At 32.5% G+C, this 12008-nt stretch overlaps 2 protein-coding genes across 2 annotated transcripts; one reads left to right on the top strand and one right to left on the bottom strand.

Moving 5' to 3' along the window:
• Window positions 1-1502: 1502 nt before the first annotated feature.
• Window positions 1503-4546, bottom strand: LOC146906667 (B3 domain-containing transcription factor VRN1-like). The gene is made up of 5 exons (XM_085730296.1): window positions 4371-4546; window positions 3149-3548; window positions 2741-2862; window positions 1844-2132; window positions 1503-1755 (listed from the first exon to the last, which is right to left on the bottom strand). Exons 1-5 carry the CDS (start codon window positions 4452-4454, stop codon window positions 1718-1720), a joined length of 933 nt encoding a protein of 310 aa, XP_085586422.1. The 5' UTR covers window positions 4455-4546; the 3' UTR covers window positions 1503-1717.
• Window positions 4547-7366: 2820 nt separating this feature from the next.
• Window positions 7367-11762, top strand: LOC146906666 (Cox19 family protein (CHCH motif)). Its single transcript, XM_085725636.1, has 3 exons — window positions 7367-7577; window positions 8494-8570; window positions 11369-11762. Exons 1-3 carry the CDS (start codon window positions 7487-7489, stop codon window positions 11414-11416), a joined length of 216 nt encoding a protein of 71 aa, XP_085581762.1. The 5' UTR covers window positions 7367-7486; the 3' UTR covers window positions 11417-11762.
• Window positions 11763-12008: the final 246 nt, after the last annotated feature.

Below are 12008 nucleotides of genomic sequence, written 5' to 3'. Positions count from 1 at the left end.
GAATATGACATAGTTGGTTCCTCACGATGCAACAACATGTCAAATTCCATGAGTTTCTCATGGAGTTCAGCAAATTCAATGGGACTTTCTCTTCTTCGAAGAGCAGCTGCAATCTTATGGTATTCAGTTGTGAGACCATTCAAGGTGTGAATGACCAGATCTGTTGAATAAAGGGGATTGTCAACAATAGACAATTCATCAGCATTGGCTGGCATCCATTGATTGAGTTCCTTTCCCAAAAGTGGTGATACGTTGCTTAAAAGTCATGATGTGGATCCTTGATTTTCCAGCATACATGGTTTTGAGAATGTCCTAAGCCTGTTTGGCATTGGTGACAATGCCGAGGTGGGTAACACCTGTTGCAGCAACAGATGAGATGATGACATGAAGGATAAGTTAATCTTGCCTGATCTAGTGAGTGTAATCAAGATTTATGGTTGATGCATTTTGCAGAGTTCTGGAAGGACATGGTTTAGTGTCATCAACATAACCAAACAGGTCATAACCTGTGAGAAGGGCTCGAAATTGAATGAGCCATGCTGGATAATTTTCGCCATCAAGTTTGATGTATATCTGAGAGCTAAGATTGAGGAACACCAACTGATTTGCAGGTGGTGGTGGTGGTGGTGGGTTGATAACAGAAGCATTTGATGTGCGTATGGCCATTTTTTGGGATCAAAAAAAAATGTTGTTAAGCTTAAAGAGCTCTGAAAACCATAAAGTAATTCAACTTATTGTATTGATATGAATATGCGATACAAGGTACATTATATAGATACTAGCAGACAATCACCATTTAGTGTGATTGAAAGGAAATTAATAATACTTCCTAATATTATAGATACTAACAGACAATCACCAATTGTGGTCAATGTAATGAATGTCAAATATTATGATATGAATGTTGAGATCAATGCAATGAATAGAAAATATTCTATTATGAGTGCACAACTGTAGCATATTGATGCGTATATGCTATTACTTACGTCATAAAAATAGTAAGGGCTTGGGGGACAACCGTTTTGAGATAGGCCTCAGCTCACATCGCCGACCCAATACATGACGGCCCGGTAACTCTTAATCCTCATCGTCCAGGAAAAATAGAGGAAATCATGTACGCTTTACAACACAGTAGCGCACATAGACCAATCTGGACCGTTCATATGATCTATAACGGCCTCCTGTGCATCTCGCGGAGTTTCGAGGAGTTAGTTATAATTATGCTCCATTGTATGAGTGTGGCTCCACCATACCCATGGCAGAATCACATTTTCACCACTTTCCGCACACTTTACTTCCTCATTTCTGTCACTAAATTGAGTGTTGTATTTCTCACCAATTTTGCTGATTTATTTCCTCTCACCAGAGAACTAATACCTCCGCATCGGAGAACTACTTCCACCACATCGGAGATCACTTCACAAGAGCAATTTCATCGGTTATTGATCGTTCTGGTCTACTCTATATCAATCATATATGAATTATTAAGCATGGTTTATATATTAGCCAAAGAAGCATAATAACTCATTAAAGAAAATAGCATAAAGTAATGTCTACAAATGCAAAATAAAAGTTGAACTTCTTAGTTACAGGATGTAGACTAGTATTCCTTGAACATACACCAGATACATGCAACATTTTTTAAGCTTCTTAGTTACAGGAAGTAGACTATTAGTGATTTGATTTTAGATTTGTAATGATTTCCCATTCCTTTTCTTTATCCTTGAGAAGCTTCTTCTTTCACTTGGGAAAATTCTGCATACGAGAAGAATAAATTTATTTGTCATATTAAGATTTTAAATAATTTGAAATGAAAACTAAACATCAATTGCTCCTAGCCTACTTTGAGATGTAGAACAATTTGTGCTGTCTTTGTCTGTCTCTCTAAAGATGTGAACAATGAAGGTAAGTATAGTGCTAGAGATGAGCTCAAATTTGCAAACATCACCAACTTTCAAGTTATTGTCCTTTGCAAATGCCTTCCATCCAGTTGTGAGATCAAACTGTAGTCCTTTAAGGGTCATCCTGATTAGGTACTTTGCAGGCCAAATTCCTTCATTTAACAACAAATAAATATCTCCTCTCTTCTTATCCAAATCAAAGTGTGTCTTACCAAACTTAACTGGTATATTCTGCCAATCAAAAGAAAAGACAAACGTTAATGAATAAAAATTAGAAAGTTCTTGTTGGAGTACTTAACATTGTGTATTTTCTTACATAGTTATCTAATCTAATCATAATATCACTGTCATTATAATATATATACTAATATTCCAATAAACATTTGTGATAATATCTGATTGAATAATTAATAAACATAGAAGAAAATAAAACAAGAGAAAGTAGATAGCTTGCAGCCCAAGTAATAGTTAGAGGGCAGTTTTGTCTTTGTACTTTGTTCTTCATTTGTTAGTTGAAGTTAGTTACAAAGCTCTCACTAGAACTTGTATAAATACAAATGTAACACTTCAATAATCAATGAGAATTTCCATCATTTCGTTCATTTTGTTTCTTTGATAATAATAATTCTTAGGAGTTAGGACCCTCCATTTGAGCTGGGCAATTCTTTCTCAACAAGAACCAATTGGTATCAACGGGAAATATGAAAAGAGAAAGAAATCATAAACTATGTATTAATCATGATCAGAAAATATGTATTAACGAGTCACAAAGCGTATTAAAAGTTATCCTTCGTCAGTGCATACGTAGTTTTAGCAACCAAACTTTCTTTGCAACTTACCATAAGAAATCGGTGTTCCACGTATGATGCACGCATGACAACAACAAAGGATGGATTACATGTTTTGAAAGATTGTGCTCTTTCAAGAGCTGTTACTCTCTTAGCAGTAAACACTTGTTTCCCTGCAAAATTTGAACACAATAAGGCTGATATTTCATGATATCATCTTTCAAGTTTCTATATATTGAAACCTGCTAAAAATGTATGTCGTTTCCACGTTGAATTGACATACAGTTTTAGCTGGTTTCCCTGATAGCTGTTCTACAATAGTTCCGAAGGGATTTGAACTTCGTCCATCGACACATCATGGAAAGAAAAATGATAATACGTATTGAAGAGAACAAAAGCTAATAATTTATGTTAACTTGTGAAACTTTGATGAGACAATGAAGACACAAAATCTGATACCTTTGCACTCTCTGCCAGCATGATGCAAAGTTGCTACCTTATTCAATTTCTCAACTTCAACACAGCTATTGCTTCCAATTTCACGTGGTTGATGGAATTCAAAAGAGGAGTTAGCTTTTCTCTTTTTAGCTGCAACTCTTTGGAATGGATAATTTATCTCTAAGGCACTTTTTTCAAAGATGTGTACTAGAAAATGAGAATTTCTTAGATATTTGAAAAGCAGAAGATGGCCATGAGCTAGAGAGTGATGATCTGCAAATTCTTTCCAACCTTTTTCAAACCATATTTTTCCATCACTTTTTACCAAATTTAATTTCCATTTTGCACCATTTGGAGTCTTTAGATATATAGCATTTGATAAACCTTCTCCATATTTCTCTACAAACTTTCTTGGCATCATCTATCGATTAATTAAACCAAATTAGTATGCATGATAGTACTTTTTTAAGTAACGTGAGACTCCTAAATCACATTTATCAGAAAAATTACTTAGTTTTCTAATCAGGACGCCCGACCTAACTTGTCCAAGCCAAGTGGGCCGAATTGAGTAAACAGGCTGCACCAGCCCATAGTTTCATTAGCCTACAAATTTGGTGGTCTAGTCCATCATAAAATTAGTGGACCAAACTCGACTTTTTATTTACAAGTCCCCTTTTGAGGAAAAAAATTTGTCCCTAAATATAAGCTCATATGCAGTTTACCATGTGCATTTTTCTTAATTATAAGTCCCCTGTTAGATAGCATTTATATCAATCGCCCTTCCATTTCGGTAGTCCAATATGTCATGATACATGCTATCTTACCCAAGTTAATTACTTGCTGGTTTGGTTTTAAAATAAAAAATTAAGGAAAAAAAGTTCAAATTGGCGATGAAGCCATGTAGCGACATTTTTTTTTTTTTTTAAATAGACAAAATGACAAAGCCATCATAAACTCACACACATAAGTGGAGGTGTCGGGGTTCGAACCCCGATCATGACGTCCGGCCTAACAATTTCGGCATATTTGTTATTTGAGATAGGACTTATAGGACATGCAGCGACATAGATGAGTAAAGGTAATTATGCTACTAACCCACAAACTATGACCAACAAATCTTGTGTCATAATAAAGTAATGTAATCATGTTATAAGATATACAAACAATATAAACTACCTGAACAAAGAAACTAACTCAAGATTATCAGAAGAAAAATAATAGAATATCTAAGTAAAAAGCTTACAAGCTTTCCTTCATGAAGATTTTGAGCAAGTATTATCTTGAAAAAATGGATTGGCTTCACCTCAGGAGTTTCATCACTAGCCATTAGTGAATACTGCTTGCTATGAAGTTTAGGTGACAATGACAGCTAAGAGGAATAGTGTCAAAGTATGGCTTTCAATATGAGACCGAGTGACACTCTTTTATTTTGTGGAAGTAGTTGAGATTTATTGTGTTTGACTACTTCATTTAAGACTCTTGAATCTTGATGAATAACCTATAGTACCCTACTTTGTTCTTCAAATGAGTATGATTTAATTCATTTTTCCACTTGACCAAAGTTATAATCAAAGTGTTTTATTGATTTCTTTATACACAAATATTAGTATATCAGGAACAAACTTTTTCTACGATTAGATTAAGGGTAATGCTAATTTGTGCTCTTAAGATAGTGCTACGAATTAGGCTGCACCAAACTAAATAAATTTGTTGTTGCTAACCTTAGATTATGAGTTCTCTCTGATACTTACTTTTTTTATTAGGTGATATCAATTTGAGTTCTATACTTTAAAAATAGATCTTGCATAAAGCAGTGAAACTTATATGAATTTCGTCTAATAAATGAATGAATGTTAAATAGAGTGTTTGAAAATATAATTTTTTTAGTACTTCTCATCGTAGAAAATACATTCGTGCATAATTCAAATTAGACAATTTTATCCGTGTAAATTCGACGAATCCTTCTTAATTTCTAAACTATACTCCCTTTATCTCATATTATGCGTCTCATTTGAATTTTACATGGTTATTAAGAAAATGATTAATAGTGTTAATTACGATGATAAAATAAGTATCATTTACTAAAATGTCTTTATTAATTTTAGTTAGTGGAATAATTATAGATGATTGAAATGTAACCAGATTAGAGAGTGAGTGTTAAAAAGAGTATTAAAAAAATAATATTGTTAGTGTTACGTGTTCAATAAATAAGAATATGTTAGTGGAAAACAATAATAAATATTGTATTGATATTATAAAATGGACAAATAACTTAAAACAAACAAAATTAAGAAAGAGAACATCTAATTTGAGACGTACGGATGAATAATATATTGAAAATTAATATTCTACACACAATTCTTAAAAGATCGATGTCCTTTTTTCTCTTTCTTTTGGACAAATTTAAGGCAAGAAGATCAATGTCCTTAGTCACTCCTCCGTTCTAATTTATAAGTTGTTTTGGAAAGAAAAAAAATTCAAATTATAAGTCGTTTTACAATATCTATATAGCATTGATATTATTTTTCCTAATATAATACTATTAACTATTTATTACTCTTTCTTCTTTCAATTCTTTAATTTATTTTTCTCATGCTATTTATTTAGGTTGATTTTTTTGCCGGTGTTCGGGATTTGAACCCCGAACTTTGCATATATTATGAATTGTCTCTGACAACTGAGCTAAGCTCACGAGGATATTTATTTAGGTAGATTTTGCAAAGCAGCTCATAATATCTCTTTTCCATACAAAATTAATTATATTTCTTAATAAGTGTAAAATGGCCAAAACGACTTATAATTTTGGATGGAGGGTGTATTTAATTTTAGTTGTATTCCCTCTGTTTCAGATTATAAATCGTTTTACAATATCAATGACACATTAATGTTTGTTTTTCTTTCTATTTTACCTTTAAATTACTCTCTTATTTTCAATTCGTTAATTTATTTCATACCGGTTATTAAAAATAATTTTGTAAAACAACTCAATTTTTATCCAAAATTAATTACATTTTTTAAGTAAAATGACTTGTAACTTAAGAGGAATGGAGTACCACCTAATTTAAAACGGATGGTGTCTTGGTTTTTTTTTTTTTTAGGCAAATTTGCGAATGGAAAAATGTGTTAAGTATGAAAATACTCCCTTCAATAGCATAGTATAAGGAAAAATAAACTAGACCCTTTAAAAATGCTTTTATAATCTTTAAAATAATTCTCATAGGAAGTTGTTCCATGATATTAAAAAAAGTTATTAAAAAATAAAAACAAATTAAAAACAAATGCATCATTGCCCAATTGATTTTTTTTAAGGAAAGAAGTTTATATCATTTCATTATTTAAAATGTTTCTATCATCCTTTTCTTATTTCCATTCTATTAGAAAGCTGGAGAAAGAAACATCAATATTGCACTTAAATTTTCATTGCTGGTTTGATTCATTTCGCATTTCCTTCTTGTCGCGGTTGTGCACAAAATGTATTACAAATCCTACGTGCATCTTACCAATCATGAAGTATAACTTTTTCTCTCTAAACAACATAAACTTGAGCATCAATTACCTCATTCCACATTCCACACTCTGTTGTTTCTTTCACCAATTGATTTTTGTTTTAGAAAACGCAAAGACAAAAATAATCCAATCAAGGTATTTGAACTCGCGACCATAACCTGTTATTCAAGAGATACCATTGACTTATAATATAAAACTCCAATGGCCAAGATCGTTTAAGGACAACATGATGCACGTCTTTAATGATTTAAAATATTTTATCAAATACTTTCTCCGATCTCAAATACTTTAGTAGTAACAAATGATTTAATTTTTCATGAAAAAAAAAACAAATAATTTAATTTATATAAACTGTTAGTATAAAATTATTTTTAATAATTATAAAACAAATTAATTGTCATATTTTTTAATTATTTGACTTAGTAATACATCGGATGAATAAAATAGCTCTATAGTAATAGTGCTAACTGCATATAAATAAGTAGTATTATAAGAAGAAAAAACTATAAAAACATCAAAGAATTAAATTTATATAGATCAACCATATGTAAAACTTTTTTACTATCTCCGTGAATTTAACTCAATTGACAATGATATTGTATATTATATATAGAGACTAAAATTCAAACTCCAAACACTCAACTACTCTGCGTTTAAAATGTGTGAGTTTAGAGGAAAAAAAAAAAAAACTTTTTTACACTTACATCCATAATAAAACTAGCTTTATGGTGTGATTTTATTGAATATTGAACATATGTTTAAAAAAGTTTTACACAGCATCAAAACATACATGGCGTGACCGTGTAATAATCTTGAAGGTTTAAACGGAAAGGAGTTCAATTCAAAGTAGCGATGGCGTCGAAAGATTCAACACCACCGTATCAAAGCGCCGCGAAAATCTCCGACTCTCAATGTTTTCCTCAATACACCGCTTCTCTCAAATGTTAGATACCCTTATTCCTCTTTCTCTATTACCTCTTCAATTTTTTCTTCTTTATTTCAATTAATTGTATTTAAAGTCTGAATTTTTGAGTACTTTTTAGGTATAAGTAATTTAGTTATTATTAATACTACCCATTTGATAATGTTTAGAAATTTGGTGAATTTAAATGTGTATAAGGTGCTTCAGTTAATTGGAAGTGAAACTATGAACTTATGAGTGTGTTCCTTCTAGGTCTCGGGTTTGAATGCTCCGGGTGATAACAATTTCTGTTGAACCGGTTTTGCTCCGACTTCGATTGGGCCCCGCTGATGGGCTGGTGGGATTGGTCCCGTAGATTAGTTGGTCATTGGGCCGGATACTGGGTTTTCGAGAAAAAAAATTAAGTGACAATATTTTGTTTTGCAAATTAATTTGTAGGATGAAATTTAGTAATTTTATCTTCTGAGCATGGTTATCAACTCTAATGATATATTAAAGTCCTATATTGTTCAACTTAATCTATGCGAATCTCTAGTGTGTATATAGTTTTGACATACTCATATCGAGTCATTTGAGTTATGACTTGAATTTGGTTCATATATGATATATCAGCTTATACTTTTGCTATGTTACTTGTTTTTACGTAAAAATGTTATATTTTTATGGTAATGTATCTTATGATTCACAATAAGATTCATTTTTTCAATTCTGAAAATAGATCTACCAAGTCACGATTTGATAGCCGTGTTTTTTGGAACAAAAAAAAGAAAGAAAAGTAATGAACGAAAAAAATAAAGTACTGGAATGACTTAAAATTTGTGATTTCATGTTATGTTTGGGAAGTAACAGAAGGAGGACTTGTGAGTGATGTTGGTCCTTGTGCTACTATTATGGCGATTATTAATGCATCTTACATTTTTTCCCTTAACGTTTTCAGGTTTAGAAGAATTTAATACGGATAAGAGTAAATGTCAAGAACATTTTGATGTTTACAAGGAGTGTAAGAAAAAGGAGGTACTAGAATCTTCAGCACTGTCTGTTCCTTGAATTGTTATACATTGCATATTTTGAAAGTGATAAAATGGATCCTAGGAATTATGTTGCTCTACCTGAAATGCGATAATGATATAAACAGCAATGAAAGGTCGTAGCATTGCTGGTTGATATTTTTGGTTTTTTTGCATGTAACTTGTAAGCGTAGCTGATATTTGCTCCTTACTATGTCTATGTTCTCCCCTTCAACACATTCTTATGTTTACTGGGTAGCTTAAGTATTTCGTATGTTCCCAATAAATGCAAGAAAGATGAAATAGTTTACAATACATGGTAGTTTTTTGAGCAGCTGGCTGAGCTAGCCAATTCTTTACGTACTTCAAATGGACAATGAACGGAGCTGTGTCAGTTCAATAATGAAATTGACAGCATTGTCATAAATAGTAAATGTGAAATGATGTTTTGAAAACACCATGTTACTCAAGAAATTATGATTATCTTGATTACAAATTCATATTCGATACTAAAATTATTGCTCAAATAAAATTATAGATCTCTAGTTGCACCTTCATCTAACTGCTAAATGTTATGCTATCATCTTTGTTACCTGGTTTGGTCTTGTTATTATTTTGTATTAATTCGTTGCATGACTGTGATTCTTCAGATCATTAATATTATACAAAGAAACAGGGAGGGGCTTGTTTTCTATGATTAGGCTTTGGTGGGATTGTAACATGGTGTCTTGGGAACTTGGTATCCAAAAACTAGTGGCTATATCTGTTGTTCTAAGTGTACTTCTTTGTGGTAATTGGTTATTTATAAACTTGATTTAGATTAGAATGAGCACAGTTTGTTTTTTCAAGGCATGTTTCTTTTTAAACCACTTGTCTAGAGGTACTGCTGATTGCATCAATCAGTCCAATGACCTAATAATGCACCTATCACAGGTGTCGAATCCCTATAATAACCAAAATTATTGAAGTTTGGTCAGTTATTTCCTATAGAAACATGTGGAGACAGGGAGTAATATGGAGGATGGGGAGCGAGAGAGTACTCCCCCCTCATTGACATCCAGAACCCCGAGACCCCCCCCCCCCCAAAACACCCAAAGCTTGTGTGATCCCAAATTACCTCAGATTACACGGGGGAATTATTCACTCGCCCAATACTCAAAAGCTTTTCTTCATAGACCCTCTGGCTGGTTTAGTTGTGTTGTTGTGACCATAGCAAACAACTATATGAGAATAGCTGTTTGATCAACATCCTTCTTGGAAAAATTATGAACGGCATGATCAGGCGACTATCCTCAACTGGTTAGCTGGCATGGAGCTTGATTTTATGAGCACAATAAAGTTAAACCAGCTAGAGAGCCTCCAGTAAGACTTAATTAACATTTGAGTGTCTGAATGGATTGATTAGATGAAAAGTTTTTCGGTTGAAGGGAGAGATATATCTCATTACTCTAATAATTGGCATTATCTGTATTCCTTTATTTTTTTTCTACCCCTCTTGGCCACCATTAGATTTTTATTGCAAGTTTGACCTTAAATAACTTTTTGAAAGTTTAACTGGTTTCTATTCACTCTGATGGTGGTTTCACCATCCATTACCATTACAATGTAACTGCTAATAGCAGATAAATCTCATCAATCCTTTTACCAAGCTATCTGATATCTTCTTGCTACACATAACTAGTTTAGAAGTTCCATTACCTGATGCTGTGAGGTGTTAACAAAGTTTTCCACGTGTAAATTTTATCAGTTGTCTTTTGTTCTTCAGACTTCAAAACGTTTATGCAATCACATAAGCCAGCCAAGTGAACATCTAACAGAAATGAACATAGCCTGTTAGATCACATAATTCTGGAGTTGGTCCATAAAGGAAGAAACTAAAACAGAGGCATTTTCTACTACCATACTAACTGAATAGTAGTTTAATGTTGATGTATACTTGATTTATTTTTATTTTCTGACCATTTTCTAGTCATGTGTTTTGAATGAGACTTGTATAACTTCATTTTGACACTTTACCTCATATTACTTAGGAAATTGTAATTGGCATTTTGAATATCACCTTTATCTTCGGTGTTGTGTTGTTCTCTTCGTTCGGCATCATACCTTGGTTGTGCACTAGGCCTTTTTTCTTACTCGGCATCATACCTTGGTTGTGCACTAGGCCTTTTTTCTTACTTGCGGTCTTATTCTATTATTTGAACTACCTCCAGAAATGAAAACAAACACCAAACTCAAGGCTTTGCATAAATTAATTGGTCCCAAATCTCTCCGAAACATACACTGAATTTTGTTGCTGTACTTATTGTTGGGTGTTGACAGCTTGGCATCTATGTATATGATGTGGTATAATTATATTCTCATCTCTGTAGTCATATTGATGAATGGTAAAGATACATTTTTTGTTAGTCTTTTCAACATACTCTTTACAGTTGGGTGAGTTTCATGCTTCATGTACTATCTTGAGCTCCCACTCTAGTTAGTTGGACTCAAATGCAATTTACTGCAATATGGTGATTCTTACTATCTTGGGGCGACTCTCAAATTAGTCAAACTAACATGAAATTTACTCAATAATAAAAGAGTGTGTTGGAAATAATCTCAAAATGTGTATTGCTGTCATTTCTCATCGATATTAAAGCATATGAACTGTGACTGTCTCTTTCTGTGTAATTGAAACATTTGACATGTATATGATAGCTCAGATCAAATAGACTTTTCAGAATTGTTTTATAATTGTAATATCATTGCTCAATAATGCTGCATGAAACATTTCTATTTCTCAATTCCGTTTCCTTTTTTTAACAGAGGGAGGCAAGATTGGAACGTAATAAAACTCGGTCCTTGTTCTCATGAAATCTTGGCAGAGTTTCACTTACCGTATCATAGTTTACAAAGTTACTGGTTCACCGGTACCAGTGGTTCATATATGGTAGTGTTGGCCATTAAGGTTATGAATTTATGTCAAGCCATGACAAGGTGTTGCAATAAATCTGTAAATTTTTGCATCAGTACTTAATTTAGGTTCCAATAAATTAACAAATTAATTGTTTACACCTTGATGCAATATGTTGTTCCACTGAAACCTTATTGACCTTTGGATTATTAATATGATGAATGGACGCTGTCTCCACCGACTATTGTGGTGAGTATATGTTTTCCTTGAATAATACTGCAGTGCAAACCACAAGGCCAGTTTTTGTTATTTACTAGAGCATGTTGCTTTTAAGGATGCTGACTTGTTTGTTACCTGCTTTACTTGATTATTAACTCAATGAGGGAGTTGAGACCAAATCATTAGAACTATTTAAATTTTCTTCCCTTGAAACATAGTTTCAACCCTTAAACAACGTTTTCTATAATAAAGATACGTTTTCTATAATAAAGATTGTTGTTGATGTCATTAAAAGAAAGAGAATTTAGATTATATTTTTTTGTTATATTGTTG

This window comes from Medicago sativa, chromosome 7 (assembly GCF_051527215.1).
Source record: "Medicago sativa cultivar Bolivia chromosome 7, Bolivia_mono, whole genome shotgun sequence".
In the NCBI taxonomy this organism is placed as follows: Eukaryota; Viridiplantae; Streptophyta; class Magnoliopsida; order Fabales; family Fabaceae; genus Medicago; species Medicago sativa.
The sequence above is the reverse complement of the archived record's forward strand: the minus strand, read 5'-3'. Positions and strand labels throughout refer to the sequence as shown.